This window comes from Panthera uncia, assembly GCF_023721935.1.
Source record: "Panthera uncia isolate 11264 chromosome B2 unlocalized genomic scaffold, Puncia_PCG_1.0 HiC_scaffold_25, whole genome shotgun sequence".
In the NCBI taxonomy this organism is placed as follows: Eukaryota; Metazoa; Chordata; class Mammalia; order Carnivora; family Felidae; genus Panthera; species Panthera uncia.
In genome coordinates, this window is record NW_026057581.1 from 4801274 (window position 1) to 4820480 (window position 19207).

Here is a 19207-nt window from a genome sequence, read left to right on the forward strand (position 1 = left end):
GAAGCAGCAGTGAGAGAGCGTGTCCTGGAGGAGTCTCCCAAAGGTGTCTGTCCCTCCGGGACACGCAAAACAAAGGAGCTGGCAGGTGCCATTTCCCTCCGCACCCACAGCCAGGCCTGCCTCAGTGCCAGCACTGTGGTCTCCTCCCCCAGGAGACCCAACAAACCTTGAGAACACGGACACTCCTACACCCTGGGCACTCCGTGCATCCACACACTCCAGGGCAGGGGCCCATCAGAAGCAGCGCCCCCAAGCCTGGCTGTGTGCAAGCAGCCCCAATGGGGGCCAGCACCGCTCCAGAGTACCTCCTGCCCGGGGACAGGGGAAGGTCAGAATGTGGCCCCAGCAGTGGGCTGGGGGCAGAAAGCTGATCTGACTGCAGGCCCTGTCCGCCAATGAAAGCTTCTCAGGGGACAATGCTGGAAAGCAGCCTGCAGTTCGGTGCTACTGCATCTCTGACAAATGGCTGGTGTGACTCAACTCAAGCCCAAGGTGGCACCAGACTGGCCCACTAACACCACAGAGACCAAACACTGCCCAGAGTAGGCCAAGAGCCACTGCAGACAGCGGGACTGAAGGTAAACGTGGCCCAGACACAACAGTCAGGTGCACTCCAAACACACAGGAGACACCTCTGAAACGCCAGGTTTTGGTGAACAGGGGACGGTGTCCCGCAGGCACACAGGACCTGTTCTTTACAAGGCCACTGCCTTCAAAAGCAGGAGACATAGCTGACTTTCCTAATACATAGAAACAGGGAGACAAAATGAGGCAGAAGGATATGTCCCAAATAAAAGAACAGGACAAAATCACAGCAAGACACCTAAGCGAAATGGAGATAAGCAACATGCCTGATAGAAAATATAGGGCAATGATCATATAGTTACTGGACTTAAGAGTGGAGGACATTAGTAAGACGCTTAACAAGGACTTAAAAAGAACCAATCAGAGATGAAGAACACAATAAATGAAATTAAAAATACACTAGATAGAATATAATGGAGGAAGCAGAAGAACATATCCATTGAGGACAAAGTAATGGAAAGTGATTGAGCTTATTAGCAGGTGAGAGAAAAACAAGTTATAAAGGAGAATAGACTTAGGGAACCCAGTGACACATCAAGTGTAATAACATTCGCAATGCAAGGATCCCAGAAGGAAAAGAGAAAAGGGAGAGCAAATTTATGTGAAGAAATAACTGCTGAAAACGTCAAGAATCTGGGAAAGGAAACAAACCCAGATCCAGGAGTCACAGAGACAGTCCAACAAAATCAACCCAGCAGGTCCACACCAAGACATATGGTAATTAAAATGGCAAAAAGTGGTGATAAAGAGAGGATATTAAAAGCAGCAAGAGAAAAGAAGAACATCAAATACAAAGGAAACCCCATAAGGCTATCAGCTAATTTTTCAGCAGAAACTACAGGGAAGAAGGGAGTGGCAGGATATATTCAAAGTGATGAAAGGAAAACAATCTGCAGCCAAAATTACTCTATCCAGCAAGGCTATCATTCAGAACAGGAGAGATAAAGAGTTTCTCAGACAAACAAGTATAAGGAATTTATCACCACTAACCCAGCCTTATAAATGTTAAAGGGGACTCTTGGGAAAGACTGTGAGAGTACGAAAAGTGGGAAACACAAAAGCAGTAGAAATAAGTATATCTGTAAAAAATCAATCAAGGGACTCACAAAATAGAAGGATGTAAAGTATGACACCACATACCTAAATGTGGGAGAGGAGTAAAGGATGGTTCAAACTAAAGTGAACACCAGCTTAACACAGACCGCTATATGCAGAAGATGTTATTTACAAACCTAATGGTAACCACAAATCAAAAGCCAGTAATAGATATGCAAAAAATAAAGAGAAAGGAATCCAAGTATATCACTATAGAAAGCCAACTAATCGTGAGAGAAGAGAGCAAGGGAACAAAGGAACACAGAAGAACTACAAAAGCAACCATAAAACAAGTAACAAAATGGCAAAAGGTACATATCTATCAATAATTACTTTGAATGTAAATGGACTAAATGCTCCAAAAGACATAGGGTGACAGAATGGATAAAAAAACAAGACCCATCTATATACTGCTTATAAGACACTCATTTCAGACTTAAAGACACTAACAGACTGAAGGTGAAGGGATGGAGAAACGTTTATCATGCACATGAATGTGAAAAGAAAGCTGGGGTAGCAATGCTTAGATGGAAAAAATAGTTTTAAAACAAATACTGCAACAAGAGACAAAGAAGGATGCTACAATCATAAAGCAAACAATCCAACAAGATATAAGAATTGTAAACATTAACGTACCCAACATGAAAGCACCCAAATACGTTAAACAGTTAATAACAAACATAAAGGAAGTAATCAATACAATAATAATAGTAGGGGACTTTTAACACCCCACTTACATCAATGAACAGATCATCCAAACAGAGTATCACTAGGGAAATGGTGACACATCGGACTAAATGGATTTAACAGATATATTCAGAACATTCCATCCTAAAAGCAGAATACACATTCTTCTCCGGTTCACATGGAACGTTCTGCAGAACAGACCACATATCAGGCCACAAAACAAGTCTCAAAAAAAGTCAAAAAGACTGAAGTCATACCACATATCTTTTCTGACCACAATGCTATGGAACTAGAAATCAACCATAAGAAAACAATCTGGAAAGACCAAAAACACATGGAAGTTAAATACCATGATACTAAACAATGAATAAATCAACCAAGAAATCAAAGAGGAAATAAAAAAAAAAGCTACAGAGACACAAATGAAAATGAAAAACCAATGGTCCAAACTCTTCAAGATACAACAAAAGTGGTGCCAAGAGGGAAGTTTATAGCAATACAGGCCTACTTCAAGAAGAAAAATCTCAAACAACGTAACCTTACATCTATAGGAACTAGAAAAAACAAAACCCAAAGCTAGTAGAAGGAAAGAAAAGAGCAGAAATGAAATAGAAACTAAAAAAAAAAACAAAAAAAACAAAAAAAACAGATCAATGAAACCAGGAGCTGGTTGTTTGAAAAGATCAACAGAATTGATAAACCTTTAGCCAGACTCTTCGAAAAAGAAGAGAGAGAGAGGACTCAAATCAGAAATGAGGGCGCCTGGATGGCTCAGTGGGTTGTGTCCGACTTTGGCTCATGTTGTGATCTCAGTTTGTGAGTTCAGGCCCCATGTCAGGCTCTGCACTGACAGCTTGGAGCCTGGAACCTGCATCAGATTCTGTGTCTCCCTCTCTCTCTGTCCCTTCCCTGCTTGTGCTCTCTTTCTCAAAAAATAAATATTAAAAGATAAAAATTTAAAAAAAAATCGGAAATGAAATGGGAAATAAGTGGTGTCACAGAAATACAAAGGATTGTAAAACAGTATTATGAAAAATTATATGCCAACAAATTGGACAACCTAAAGAAATGGATAAATTCCTAGAAACATATAACCTCCCAAAACTGAATCAGGAAGAAATAGGAAATGTGAAGACTTATTACCAGCAAGTAGGACTTATTCCTGTGATCCAAGGGTGGTTCAATATTCGCAAATCAATCAACATGATACATCACATCCACAAGAGAAAGGATAAAAACTGTACTGATCATCTCAACAGATGCAGCAAAAGCATTTGACAAAGTACAATAGCCATTCATGATAAAACCCTCCACAAAGTAAGTTTAGAAGGCACATACCTCAACAAAATAGTCTGTATACCGGAAAACCCAATAGCTAATATCATCCTCAATGGTGAGAAACTAAGAGCTTTTCCCCTAAGATCAGGAACAAGACAAGGATGTCCACTCCCATCACTTTTATTCAACATAGTACTGGAAGTCCTTGGCTCAGCAATCAGACAACAAAAAGAAATAAAGGCATCCAAACTGGTAACAAAGAAATAAAACTTTCACTATCTGCAGATGATATGATACTATACATAGAAAACCTGAAGGACTCCACCAAAAACCTGCTAGAGCTGATACATGAATTCAGTGAAGTTGCAGGGTACAAACTCAATGTACAGAAATCTGTTGCATTTCTCTACACTGATGATGAAGCAGCAGAGAAAGAAATTACGAAAAGAGCCCATTTACAATTGCATAAAAAAAAAGTAAGATACCTAGAATAAACCTAACCAAAGAGGTGAAAGATCTGTACTCTGAAACCTATAAAACACTGATGAAAGAAGAAATTCAAGACGACACAAAGAAATGGAAAGACATTCCATGCTCATGGATTGGAAGAATAAATACTGTTAAACTGTCTATACTACTCAAAGCAATCTACACATTTAATGTAGTCCCTATCAAAACACTGACTGCATTTTTCACAGAGGTAGAACAAACAATCCTAACATTTGTATGGAACCACAAAAGACCGCAAATAGCCAAAGCAATCTTGAAAAAGAAAAGCAGAGGTGGAGGCATCACAATTCTGGACTTCCAAGTTCTATTTCAAAGCTGTAATAATCAAAACAGTATGATACTGGCACAAAAACAGACACACAGACCAATGGAACAGAACAGAAAGCCCAGAAATAAACCCACAAATATATGGTCAATTAATCTTTGACAAAAGAGGCAAGAATATGCCTCCTATGGAAAAAGATGGTTTCTTCAACAAATGGTGCTGGCTCAACTGACAAATAAAAGGATGAAACTGGACCCACTTTCTTACACTATACACAGAAATAAGTTCAAAATGGATTCAAGACCTAAATGTGAAACGTGAAACTATAAAAATCCTACAAGAGAACACAGACAGTAACTTCTTTGGCCACAGCAACTTCTTTCAAGATAGGTTTCCTGAGGCGATGGAAACAAAAGCAAAAATAAACAATCAGGACTACATCAACAGAAAAATCCGCACAGCAGAGGAAACAATCAACAAAACTAAAAGGCAGCCTATGGAACGGGAGAAGATATTTGCAAATGACATATTGGATAAAGGGCTAGTATCCAAAATATATGAAGAACTGATCTAACTTATCACCCAAAAAACAAATAATCCAATTAAGAAATGAGAAGACATGAACAAACATTTCTCCAAAGAAGACATACAGATAGCCAACAGAAGAGACAACATGAAAAGATACTCATCATCACCTATTATCAGGGAAATGCAAACCAAAACTACAATGAGGTATCACCTCACACAGGTCAGAATGGCTAAAGCCAACAGCACAAGAAACAACAGATGCTAGAAAGGATGTGGAGAAAAATGAACCTCATGCACTGTTGGTAGGGATGCAAACTGGTGCAGCCACTGTGGAGAACAGTGTGGAGGTTCCTCAAAAAGTTAAAAACAGACAACTACCTTATGATTCAGCAATCACACTACTGGGTATTTACCCAAAGAATACAAACACGCTAATTCAAAGGGATACACGCACCCCTATGTTTATGGCAGCATTATTTACAACAAACAATGGAAGAACCCTCAGTGTCCATCAATAAATGAATGGATACAAAAGGTGTGTTTTTTTACACACACACACACACACACACACACACACACACACACACACACAGTCAGTCATGAGGCACCTGGGTGGCTCAGTTGGTTAAGCTACCAACTCTTGATATTGGTTCAGCTCATGATCTCACGGTTGGTGAGATCAAGCCCTGCATCGGGCTCTGTGCTGACAGTGTGGAGTCTCCTTGGGATTCTGTCTCCCTCTCTCTCTCTCTGCCCCTCCCCTGCTTGCACTTTCTCTCTAAACAAAATGTTAAAAAAAAAAAAAAAAAAAAGAGAAAGACAAATACCATATGATTTCACTCATATGTGGTATTTAAGAAACAAGAAAAGGGGGGAAAAAGAGATAAAGTAAGAAACACACTCTTGTAGAGAACCACCTGATGGTCCCCTGAAGGGAGGTGGGGGGAGGATGGGGAATAGATGGTGGGGATTAAGGAGTGCACATGTGATGAGCATCCGGTGATGTGTAGAAGTGCTGAATCACTATATTGTACACTTGAAACAAAAAGAAAAAAAAAATCTCCATTTGGTAACCATCACAGTAATATTTGATTCAGGCATGAATTAGTTTTTGGTCAAGTGACAGATGCAAAAACCAGAGGGTGAAAATTTGAAGAATGACAGGACTTTTACACAGTCTCAAAGTATCTCCCTCTGAGACATTTCACTCCACAGAGTCACTTCACAGGAGAGAAAGTTGGCAGACACCTCCCTAACCGATGGTCCCAATAACGGGACAAACAGACATCATGTGCTTCCTGATGGGACTCAATGTAAGAACATACTGACAATGCATAACCAGAACCTGAGGACAAAGAAAGGCTATCAAGGGTCAAATAACGAATCTTTTTCTTAGTGAGTGTCATGGCCATGAAAGACAAAGATCAGAAAGCTGGTCTCCATTAAGAGTCTCAGGAGACAGGGTAACTATGTGATCTAAGGTCTTCTAAGAGACAAAGAGCAGCACCAAGACAAAAGCCTAAATCCAAATAGGGTCCGCAGACTGTAAAACAGCACTGTTTCAATGTCAGTTTCCTGATTTTGACATCTGCATTGTGGTTATATATGAGAATGCCCATGTTTCTAGGAAGTATATACTGAAAGGTATATAGTGAAATATTTACAGGTGAAGGGGCATCACATGTGTTGCTTACTCCCCAGTGGTTCAGGAAAAAAAGGCTGCACAAACAGATACAATGACAGAGTGAATGTGATGTAATGTTGGTGTTTGAAGACACTGCATGAAGGCTCTATGGGAATTCTGGGACTATTCTTGGAAGATTCTAAAATTATCTTAAAAAGAAAAAAACAAGAAGTTTTTCCTATCCTTCAGGATCCCCAGAGACGGAATTTGTAACGGGTGAGGTACTGATCCGAATCTTGTTGTGTGGGAACCAATCCCCCCGAACCACTCACCTCTCATCTCAACGGGGCGGGTCCACACTGAGGACCACACAGGCCAGGAGCTACCAGAGGGGACCGCACGGGCCGGGAGCTATCACAGAAGAATTCTAAAACTCCTGGCCTCAGAACAGATGCCCAGCACACCTAAAATAAATCCAAACCCTATCCGGCTCTACAAAATCACCACGATCTCCCACCTGTCTACTCTGTGACCTCCTTCCCTACCTCTCTCTTCCTGACTCGCCTTCTCTTGCCCCTTCCGGCCTTCTGCTCCTTAAAGAAGCGCAGCCCATCCCTGCTGCAGTCAGTACGTGTGCGGCCCCCTGTGCCTCGCGTACCTTCCCATAGACCGTCCCACTCTGTACGGTCAGCTCCTCGGAAGGACCTTCCCTGACCAGCCCATCTCCTCATCTCACTTCCTGTGAGCATCATCCTTGTGCCGGGCTTTTCTTTCATGGCACTTCTCACCTAACATACTACATGTCTATTTCTATGCTCTCTCCTACTGTCACGTGACCCCCACGTGGGCAGGGACTCCCTGCTGTTTCCCCAAGGCTGAGAGCAGTGCTTAGTATGTAACAGGCACCAAAACGGTGTTTAGAGGATGAACGAATAAATGGACTGCATTTATTTTTCTTTACATCTCAGTACACGGAGAACTAAAACGACTAACACTGTGCCTCGCTGATGATTGTCCTTGGAAGTGACAAGTAAGCTGAGACCTGAGAGGAAGTAGGAGCCAATCAGGCAGAGGAGGTGGGAGCTGAGGGAACGTGTGTGGGAGGAAGTGAGCCTGTACAGAAAGATCAATGCAGCATGGACAGTGGGGCCGAGTGGTTGGCTCAACGTGCAGACGAGGGCACACACACCAGGAAGAGTCCTGCAGCCCAAGGAGCCTGGATCTTTATTTTAAGGGCAATCAAAAACCACTGGACAGTTTCACAGAAGAGTGACCACCAGATGTGCTTCTTTTACAGGCCACTTTTTAGAAGCAGAAGTGTCCTGATGAGACAGGACACCGGTTGGACAAGGATGACAGGGAAAGAGACAGAGAACGACCCTACAGATTACATAGGACATGGAGTCAAAAAGAGTGCTGAGTGCGTATTCAGATTATTTTCTGGAAATCTTACAGTAAGGTATTTTCTGAAAATACAAGGCTACGATGATATGAAGAACTCTGGCAGTTTAGCGTTGCATTAATGTGAAAGTGCAGCCAAGTGCAAAGTACAAGTCTCGGGCTCAAATCCTAACTGTTACTTTATAGCACTGAGCCCTTGAGCAAATTACCTCAATTTCCTGGGCCTCAGTTTTCTCATCTGTAAAGTAGGGTAACACTTCCATCTTCAGAGCTGTGACTTGACTGAAATAAGCAAGCTACCAATGCCTGGCACGTAAGAATTAGGAAAAAAGTCCTTCATTAGCATGGCCTCTCTGTGATTCTGAATTACCGCCACCTCATGGCAGGACCCTGCGGGAGCACCACCTCACAATCAATCCTGCACACACCGCACAGGGGGATCCCGCATTACCGTCGCCTCATGGCGCCACGCCGCACAAGCACTGCCTCACGGTGCGATCCGGCATTACCGGAACGACATGGTAAGACCCTGAGGGCTCACCATCGCATCATGTGACCTGCACCACGGTCTCCTCACGGTGCGATCCCGCACTACTCGCACCTACGGCAAGATCCTCCGGGAGCACCATCTCACTGTGCTCCTGCATACCAGAGCCCCACAGTGGGATCCTAGAAGAGCACTGTGCACGGTGTAACATTGTTTTGTCAAACCTTTCCCACGCGTGGTTCCAGGTTTCAAGAAACCTGAGGTAACCTAGGCTACAGTTATATTTACGTTGTAACAGGGTTTACTAAAAACACTGCCTGAATTTTGAATGAATTAGACTACACATTTTAATTCACTAGGGGTGCATGCATTTTAAGACTCTTCTTACAATCCATTGTATTTTTTTAAGATTTTATTTTCAAGCAATCTCTACATCCAACGTGGGACTCGAACCAACCCCCTGGGCGCCCCTTAAAATCCATTTTAAAAAACGATCTTCAAAACATAAAAAATAATCCCTAGCTTATTGAAATGCAGTCTCACCTCTTCAAGAGAAGATTCTAGATTCATTCCAAAAGCAACTCCCATTAGTCCAAAGAGTGAAAGAGAGAAGGTTCCCATGGTCAACTGCAGGTTCAGCCTCATCATCACATTACGGTGGCTGGAGAGAACACGTACTTGGATGAGAAGGGCCCGCTAGCCATACAGCAAATCCACGAAATAATCTATTGGAGGCCACACAGATTAAATCTACACCTTAAAAAGAGGACATACTCCCATGTGGCATTTATAGATGATGATGTAACTCCTCCCAAAATGACAGGGCCTTAAAAGCTTTATCACTTTAGAATTACTTTAAAAGAAAATATTTACTGACTGATTTATAGAATGCTTTCTTACCTGTCCAGATTGATGAATATGATACTCTGTGAATCATCGATCAGTGCCCTGAGTTCCCGAGCTGCATTGGAAAGATCCTCCGCTAATCGGTAGTAGTTTTCCAACAGCAATTCCATCTCTTCTGCATGGTCGATTCCTGCACTGCTCTTTTCACTTCAATTAAAAGCGTTAATGTAATTAACATGCCCCCAATGCATGCATCATACATTCATACCAAAAACTTCCTGATTCTGTATACAATATTCAGCTACCGATGACAAAACTGGCCTTTGTCTTTTCTTTTACTGTGATGGAGGTCAGTCTGTGAGTGGCTTTGTCAGGCGACCCCAAGCACTATTAGACTAAGTGGGGCGGGGGGCGGGGGGCACAGGTCCTATCCCTATGCAGGACAGCCGGGTTCACTGTATTCCAGGGCCCCAATTCACAGGATTCTCATGCAAATATGCACTACCACCTATAGGAAAATCCAGATGTGTAAATGCTGGTGAAGGAGTGCAAATTCGTGCAAATCAGGTAAAACTAAAAACGAACATAGCATTTCCTTTCCAAGATAGATACCTAATGTTATTTTCATATAGGAAGAAAAGTGTTCTTGAATGATGTCAATAGTTATTTTGTGAGCCTTTACTTATACTCCCTACCACCCTACCATAGGGAATAAGTAGGAGTGAAGTGCTCTGTGCAAGACACTTACAAAGTATATTAGACACACACTGGCCTAATAAAAAGCAAATAAAAGTGTGTTCAAGTTCCTGCTATTATATCTCTCTGCTATAATAGCCCTTTTAATCTTAATTTTTCCTTTTTAAAATATAGGTAACTAATGTCTCAAAATGCTTTAAAAAATCTGTACAGACTGTGGAAACTATGGACGTGACAAAGATGTCTCCATTAATTTCTAAAACTCATCTACAAAGAACAAAAAAAATATTGAGTACTTCAAAAGTAAACATTTAACTTGAGTGTGCATAAGCAGAGTAAATGATTTCTAATTTTGTAAGAGACAAAAGATTCATAAGATAAGCGTTTTTACACTAGACAAAAGATACAGAACATATGTCCATGTCTTCCCCTCCTTCGCCGCCATCTCCCCATCCCCACGTGAATATTTCCCTCTTCCACTGTGCTCCCTAGGTTGTCTGGGTAGATGTGTGGGCCACTTTGGTGGCCAGTCCCTTGAAGATACAGGTAATGGTGTGTTTATACTCATCGTAGACCAGCACAGTGTGCACTCAATATATCCTTGTTACACTGAATAAGATGCAATACATATGGGGAAATAGTGAAACCACCGGGGATAAAAGGTGCCTCTATTTTCTGCTTTTCAGAAAAGGTTACGTTCTCTATGAAAAACCACCCTGAGGAAGACAGGTGACAGGTCCTACCAAAATAAGTAGCAAAGCACGACTACATACTCACAAGACTTGTGGGTCACTCCACTTTGTCAGACAGAGCTCCTCCAGCCTCTCTTCTTCATCCAAGATCTCCAAAATGGACTCTTTGAAAATTTTGATATCGGTTTCTAACTCTGACAGACTAGAAGAGTAGTTGTATAGAAATGATCAATAACATAACCTTACACATTTCACTACAAGAAAAGTGCCTTTTTAAAGTATCTTATCAAATTGATCACTTCTACATTGATGGTAAACACTGACTCGTAAAAAAATTTTGATATTTACCATGCACATTAAGAATCAATTCCCAAACCAAAAATACATCAAAAGACCCTAATGCAGCATTTCAGGCAAAACAGCTTTTCAATAAACATTAGCCCGTGTGCCCTTTTTAGCTCAACTTCCCACCTAGGCTACTTTCCTATTTTGAAGGCATGGAGAGTAAGTCGTTACCATTACCAAGACTAGTTGGTATTTTTAAAACAGGTAAGAAACATACTAATTTTGTATCTGAATTTATACAACGCATTTCACTGTTGTGTCTATCTCCCAAATGGGTAAATCACCTGTATTTACCTTTTGCCATTTTGTAGCAAGATGTGCAGTTTGCTTCTGTCTACAGAGGAATGTTTGGGATCCACTAAAGCTTCCAGTGTCTCAAGGATCAGTGGTTGCAAAACGCTAAGTTTCCCCTGAAGAGTGCTGATCTAGATAACAACATGACCTTTCATAAGAATTAAAACAATCTTTTTAGAATACTCAGGGTCAGTGATCTGTCTTCTGATTAAACACAAAAATCTGTAATGGCTGGGAACACGGTCACTGCTGGAATGCTGACTCTGGACAATTCAAGAACTACATCTACCAGGTTATGAGATAAGCACACGTGATGTTGTCACCCGGCTTGCACTTGGTCAACAGGGAATCAGCTCTCATACGGTCTTCCCGCATAAACATTCATTATGAAAGGAACACAAGACTGATGGACTAAAAGTAAACCCGCCGTTCCACGGCTACAACACAAACTCTACAGTTGATAACCCATGCTCTCAGTCAACAGAATGCAGTTCAAAATTCCTACATAACAAATTCTTCTGAAAATCAAAACGTAACTTGGGACTTTAAAAAAACAAATCAGTGTCAAGTCAAAGTCTATTAGTCAGGTATATAGAAGCATGGCAGACATTCAGCAAGAAAGCACTGACAGAGCTATTCCAGTGGCTAAATATGGATATACGAGTTGGTACAGAGTATAACAGAATTAAGCAGTAATTACTAAAACTAGTTAAGGACATAAATCCCAGCATTTACTGTTGGTCTCAGCAGGAGAACCGAGAGCTTCCTCAGCCTACGTAACCGGTCACTGACCCCTGGCTGCACCTTCTCTTCTCTCCGTCCCCTGCTCCAACTAGTCACCATCGCATAGGCTCATACTAGCTTGAGCTCCTGCTTCATTAGCCCGGGTTGAGTGGGGGATGCAACCATTTCCGGCTCCCTCAGTACAGCAGGGCAGACGAGAGAGAAGGGACCCAGGTTCACCCGGTCCTCACCCCCCGTGCGTGCTCTTGCCCTGCTTCCTTCCCTCAGTCTGGTTAGCATGCTCCTAAAACTGTTGCATGCAGCCAGCTCCTGACACTAACCTGACTAACGAGAAGGACAGATAATGAACAATCTGTGGGGGCCTGGAGGCCAGTGACCACCCTTGTTCAGGGCCTGACAGGGTCTCCAAACACTCAGTGACTATCAACGTAATGGGGGAGTCATTAGAAGAATTACACATGGCTCCTAGGTCAAACTACGTCTCAAACAGTGGCATCGCTAGCTGTCTCAAACAAAGCATTGTACAAAGAGTGATGTGGAAAGTATTAGAATGATCTGATGAGTGATCTGAGCTATAACATTTATCATGTATATGTGGTTTTACAATATACAATTTAGTTACAGAATAAAATGGAATATATTTAAAATTTTTTTGGTATGTTCTCTTGTATGATATTTAGGATGTTAAATATTTTGAATTATCACCCCCGAATACAGTTATCAACTCTGCACAAAGGACAGCCAACTTAAAATGTGCTTAAGGGAATGTCCTAATAGGACTCTTAAAGAAACTTTGTAAACTATACCTAGGGACCTTAGATCTATTTGACTGGGTCATATAGCTTAAGAATTAACTTCTTTCTCTATACAGGACCCTTAGAGATGTTTTTGTTTGGAGGCAGGGTGTGGTTAGGGAAAGTGCCATTGTGACAATACCAACTTTGTCTTAAACGAGACAAAGAACAGGGACACTCAGTCGGTTAAGCATCCAACTCCAGCTCAGGTCATGATCTCACAGTTTGTGGGTTCAACCCCGTATCTTGTGCTGTCTTGTGCTGTCTCTGTCTCTCAAAAATAAATAAATGTTAAAAAAATTTTTTTAATAAACAAGAACAAATTCAAGAAGCTAAATAAAAATATAGGCTTACCCAATATTGTAGGAGTGCTTCTATAGCCCTGAACTCAAAAGGTAAAGGGTATGTGACAAGTTGTCCTTCTCCAGCCAACTGTGAGGGGAGTTCCCGGAATAGCCATTGCTCTAAATTTAAATTACGATAATCTAGTATCAGAAGACACTCTGGAGTTATCACAGCTTTCAAATACTGTAAAAAAAAAAAAAATCATATATATGTATACACAAACACATACACATGCATATATGCAAGTTATAGAGCTGCAGGAGAAGAGTAACAGTCATAAAGTAGGGTTTAATACTTTTTTAAACTTGGATTAAGACTAAACCAAATCATTGTTAATTAGTTTTTTTTTTTTAAAAACCCTAAGATATACTTTTTAAAGAAAGGAAGCCTAAAATATATGTAAGTCTTGATACCTCTAACCCTCAACAGAACTGGAATCAAACTACATATGAAGACTTACGGGTAATCATGAGAATAACAGGGAACAAAGAAAAGGTTTTCTTAAAAGTCATGTTTTGGTGGACTTTCATAAATGACTTAATCCTGATTAGTTTGGCTGAAATGGGAAAGCTGCCTTTTTAAAATGTTACCAAAACATATTAAGCTATGTGAAAATATAAAAACAAAACATAATCTTAATGCTGTAATTTAGAACACCATGAAATTAGAAATTTATTTTAAAGACTGGCATCCTTTTAGTGAGAAGAGTCATATGGACAGGTAGCCTGTGGCCACTGTATTAGTGACATAAAAACTAGAGATTTTTCACATTTTTTTCCTAACATTTTATGACATTTTTTATACAGAAAAGTTGAAAAATCACAGTGAACACCTACATGCATATCATTTAGACTGTATAATTAGCATTCTGCTAAGTTTGCTTTATCACACACTTCTCCATCAAAGAGATAATTTTTAAAAAAATGATCAGGGGAAAGAGTTATTTTAATTCCAGTATACTTAACACAGTGTTATGTTAGTTCCAGGTGTACAATACAGTGACTCAGCAATTGTATATGTTACTCAGTGTTCATCATGATAAGTGTACTCTTAATGCCCTTCACCTCTTTCACCCATCCCCCCACCCTCTCCACACTGGTGACCACCAGTGTGTTCTCTGTAGCTAAGAATCTGGTTTTTTGGTTTGTGTCTTTTTTACTTTGTTCATTTTTGTTTCTTAAATTCCACATGAGTGAATACATATGGCACCTGTCTTTCTGACTTTTTTCACTTACCATTACATTCTCTAGCTCCATCCATGTTGTTACAAATAGCAAGATTTAATACTCTCTTATGGCTAGTATTCCATTGTGTGTGTGTATACCTCACTTCCTTTATCCATTTATCTACTGATGAACAGCTGGGTTGCTTCCATAATTTGGTTATTGTAAATAATGCTGCTATAAACATAGAGGTGCATATATCTTTTCAAGTTAGTGTTTTCGTTTTCTTTGGGTTAATACCAAGTGGTGTGATTGCTGAATCATAGGGTAGTTCTATTTTTAACTGTTTCAGGGATCTCCATACTGTTTTCCACAGTGGCTGTACCAGTTTGCATTGCCACCAATAGTGCACGAGGTTCCTTTCTCTCCACATTCTCACCAACACCTGCTGTTCTTGCATTTTTGATTCTAGCCATTCAGATAGCTGTGAGATAATATCTCACTGTGGTTTTGATTTGTATTTCCCTGATGATGAGTGATGTTCAACACCTTTTCATGTGTCTGTTGGCCATCTGTATGTCTTCATTGGAAAAATGTCTGTTCATGTCTCTGCTCATTTTTTAATTGGATTATTTGGTATTTTTGGTATTGAGCATGGATTGGAGATAGTACCAGAAGTGCCAGGCCCTGGGGAACAAGGGAAACTACACTGCAGACACTACACAGGACCTCTTCTTCATAAGAACATTCCCTTCAAGGACAGGAGACCTTCCTACACACAGAAACAGGTAGAGATACTCATACAGAATGAGAAGACAGGGAATTTGCCCCAAATAAAAGAACAGGACAAGGCCATAACCAGAGATGTAAATAAAACAGATATAGGTAACAAACCTGATGGAGAATTTAAAACAATGATCATAGGGATACTCAACAGACTTAAGAGTGGACAACATCAGTGAGACCCTTGACAAAGAGATGAGGAAACATAAAGAGATAAAGGGCTCAATACATGAAATGAGAAACATTTCGCTTGATGGAATAAACAGCAGGCTGAAGAAGCAGAGGAATGAATTAATAACCTAGAAGACAGAATAATGTAACCAAGCTATACAAAAGGGAGAAAAAAGAATTATGCAACAGGAGAACAGCCTTAGGGAACTCAGTGACTCCATCAAACATAATAACATTCGTATTACGGGAGTCCCAAAAGAAGAGAGACAAAAGGAGGTAGAGAATTTATCTGAAGAAAAATAGCTGAAAACTTCCCTAATGTGGGGAAGGAAACAGATATCCAGATTCAAGAGGCACAGAGAACTCCCAACAAAATCAACATAAGCATATCCACACGAAGACCTATTGTAATTAAAATGGCAAAATACAGTGATAAAGAAATAATATTAAAAGCAGCAAGACAATAGAAGACAGTTACATACAAAGGAAACTCCATAAGCCTACCAACAGATTTTTTTCAGCAGAAATTTTCCAAGACAGAGAGATGGCATGATACATTCAAAGTACAAAATGGGAGAAACCTGCTGCCAAGAAAGAATACTCTATCCAGGGGCTCCTGGGTGGTTTAGTTGGTTGAGCGTCTGACTTTGGCTCAGGTCATGATCTCACAGTTCGTGAGTTCGAGCTCTACATTAGGTTCTGTGCTAACTCTCAGAGCCTGTAGCCTGCTTCAGATTCTGTGTCTCCCTCTCTCTCTTCCCCTCCCCCGCTTGTACTCTGTCTCTCAAAAACAAATAAATGTTTTTAAAAAATTAAAAAAGAGAATACTCTATTCAGCAAGGCTGTCATTCAGAATTGAAGTAGAGATAAAGAGTTACCCAGGCAAACAAAAACTAAAGGAACTCATGGCCACTAATCCAATCCTGCTAGAAATGTTAACGGGGAATCCTTGACTGCAAAGGAAAGACCAAAAATGACAGTATGAAGGTAAGAAACACAAAATCAGTAAAAATGAACATTTCTGGAAAAAAAAAATCAGTCAAGGAACTCACAAAATAAAAGGACGTAAGATATGACATGTATACCTAAAATGTGGGGGCAGGAGGGGAGAAGTAAAGAATGGGTCCAAACTTAAATGACCATCAACTTAATACAGACTGCAAAAGACGTTGTATATAAACCTAATGATAACCAGAAATCAAAACCAGTGATATGAAAAAAATAAAGAGAAAAGACTCCAAGTATATCACGAAAGAAACCCAGCAAACCATGAAAGAAAGAAAGGATCAGAGAAAATCTTCAGAAACAACCACAAATCATATAAATGGCATAAATACATTATTTTGAATGTAAATGAACTACACACTCCAATCAAAAGACACAGAGTAACAAAATGGATTAAAAAAAAAAAAAAGACCAATCTATATGCTGTCCATAAGAGATGCATTTTAGCCCTAAAAACACAAGCAGATCAAAAGTGAGGGGGTGGAAATATTTGTCAAGCACATGGAAGTGAAAAGAAAGCTGGGATAGCAATATTTAGATCACATAAAATAGATTTTAAGAATGTAATTGGGGCACCTGGGTGGCTCACTCTGTTGAATGCCCGACTTTGGCTCAGGTCATAATCTCGTGGTTCATGAGTTTGAGCCCTGCATCAGGCTCTGTGCTGACAGCTTATAGCCTGGAGCCTGCTTTGAGTTCTGTATCTCCTCTCTCTGCCCCTCCCCTGCTCACACTCTGTCCCTATCTCTCAAAAATAAACAAACTTAAAGTTTTCAAAAACAAACAAAAACAAAAACGAAGACTATAATAAGAGACGAAGAGGGACACTATATAATTATAAAAGGGACAATCCAACAAGAAGATGTAACAATTATAAATATTAACGCACCCAACATGGAAGCAACCAAATACATAAAATAGTTAAACATAAAGGAACTAAGTGAGAATAATACAATAACAATAGGGGACTTTAACACCTTACTTATATCAATGGACAGATCATCCAATCAGAAAATCAACAAGTTAGGTGATGGGCATTGAAGAGGGAATCTTTTGGGATGAGCACTGGGTGTTGTATGGAAGCTAATTTGACAATGAATTTCATATATTAAAAAAAAAAAAAAATCAACAAGGAAACAATGGCTTTTTTTTTTTTTTTTGAGAAAAAGAGAGAGAGGCAGAGAGAGAGAATCCCAAAAGGGGCAGAGAGAGAGAGAAAGGAGAGAGAGAGAGAGAGAAAGAAACAGGGCTCGAGATTACCTGATGTGGGACTCAAATTCACGAACCATGAGATCACAACCTGAGCTGAAGTCAGATGCTTATTGACTGAGCCACCCAGCACCTGGAAACCATGGCTTTGAATAACACACTGGACGGGATGGATTTAACAGATATATTCAGAACATTCCATCCTAAAACAGCACAATACACATTCTTTCCAAGTGCACATGGAACATTCTCCAGAATAGATCACGTATTAGGCAAAAAAAACAAGCTTCAACAAATTGAAAAAGATCAAATTCATACCATGCATCTTTTCTGACCATAACACTATGAAACTAGAAATCAACCATAAGAACAAACCTGGAAAGAACACAAATACATGGAGGTTAAATAATATGCTACTAAACAATGAATGGTCAAACAGGAAACAAAAGAAGAAATAAAGTACATGGAAACAAGTGAAAATGAATACACAATGGTCCAAAATCTTTCGGATGCAGCAAAAATGGTCCTAAGAGGGAAATACACAGCAATACAGGCCTGCCTGAAGAAGCAAGAACAATCTCAAATAAACAACCTAACCTTACACCTGAAGAAGCTAGATAAAGACTAACAAAGCCTAAAGCCAGCAGAAAAAAGGAAATAAAGATTAGACCAGAGAGAACTGTAAGCCAATATCTCTGTGAACACAGATGCGAAAATCCTCAACAAAATACCAGCAAACCAAATTCAACAATAAATCAAAACAATCATTTACTATGATCAAGTGGAAATTATTCCTGGGATGCAAGGGGGATTCAATATTTGCAAATCAATCAACATGATACATCACATCCACAAGAGAAAGAATAAAAACCATATGATCATTTCAACAGATGCAGAGAAAGCATTTGACAAAGTACAACATCCATGATAAAAATCCTCCACAAAGTAGGTTTAGAGGGAACATACCTCAACATAATAAAGGCCATATATGAAAAACTCACAGCGAACGTCATCCTCAATGGTGAAAAACTGAGAGCTTTTCCACTAAGATCAGGAACAAGAATGTGCTTGCTCACCACTTTTATTCAACATAGTACTGGAAGTCCTAGCCACAGCAATCAGACAACAAAAAGAAATAAATTATCCAATTTGGCAAGGAATAAGTAAAACTTCCACTATTTGCAGATGATGTGATACTACATATAGGAAACCCTGAGGACTCCACCACAAAACTGCTAGAGCTGATACACGAATTCAGTAAAGTCGCAGGGTACAAATCAGTGTAAAGAAATCTGTTCCATTTCTATACACTGATGATGAAGCAGCAGAGACAGAAATTAGGGAAAAAAAATCCCATTTACAATTGCATGAAAAATAATAAGATACTGGGGCACCTAGGTGGCTCAGTAAGTTGAGCGTCCAACTTCAGCTCAGGTCATGATCTTATGAGTTTGAGTCCCACACTGGGCTCTATGCTGACAGCTCAGAGCCTAGAGCCTGCTTTGGATTCTATGTCTCCCCTCTCTCTGCCCTCTCCCCTGCTCTCTCTCTCACTCTCTCTCTCAAAATAAGTATTAAAAAATTAAAAAAAAAAAAGATACCTTGGAATAAATGTAACCAAAGAGGTGAAAGACCTGTACTGGAAACTATAAAACACTGA

The 19207-nt window shown here is 40.1% G+C and overlaps 1 protein-coding gene across 2 annotated transcripts in view; it reads right to left on the reverse strand.

The window, feature by feature from the left end:
• MRS2 (magnesium transporter MRS2) overlaps nucleotides 1-19207 on the reverse strand; it is a 32531-nt gene that overhangs the window by 3646 nt on the left and 9678 nt on the right. Inside the window, exons 5-9 of one of the 2 annotated variants that reach the window (XM_049654729.1) lie at nucleotides 13226-13399; nucleotides 11334-11464; nucleotides 10780-10896; nucleotides 9361-9513; nucleotides 9004-9121 (exon numbers count right to left, since the gene is read on the reverse strand). In XM_049654729.1, coding sequence (XP_049510686.1) covers nucleotides 9004-9121; nucleotides 9361-9513; nucleotides 10780-10896; nucleotides 11334-11464; nucleotides 13226-13399 — 693 coding nt within the window. The remainder of the gene's footprint in view (nucleotides 1-9003; nucleotides 9122-9360; nucleotides 9514-10779; nucleotides 10897-11333; nucleotides 11465-13225; nucleotides 13400-19207) is intronic. The other variant, XM_049654730.1, reaches the window with a different exon arrangement.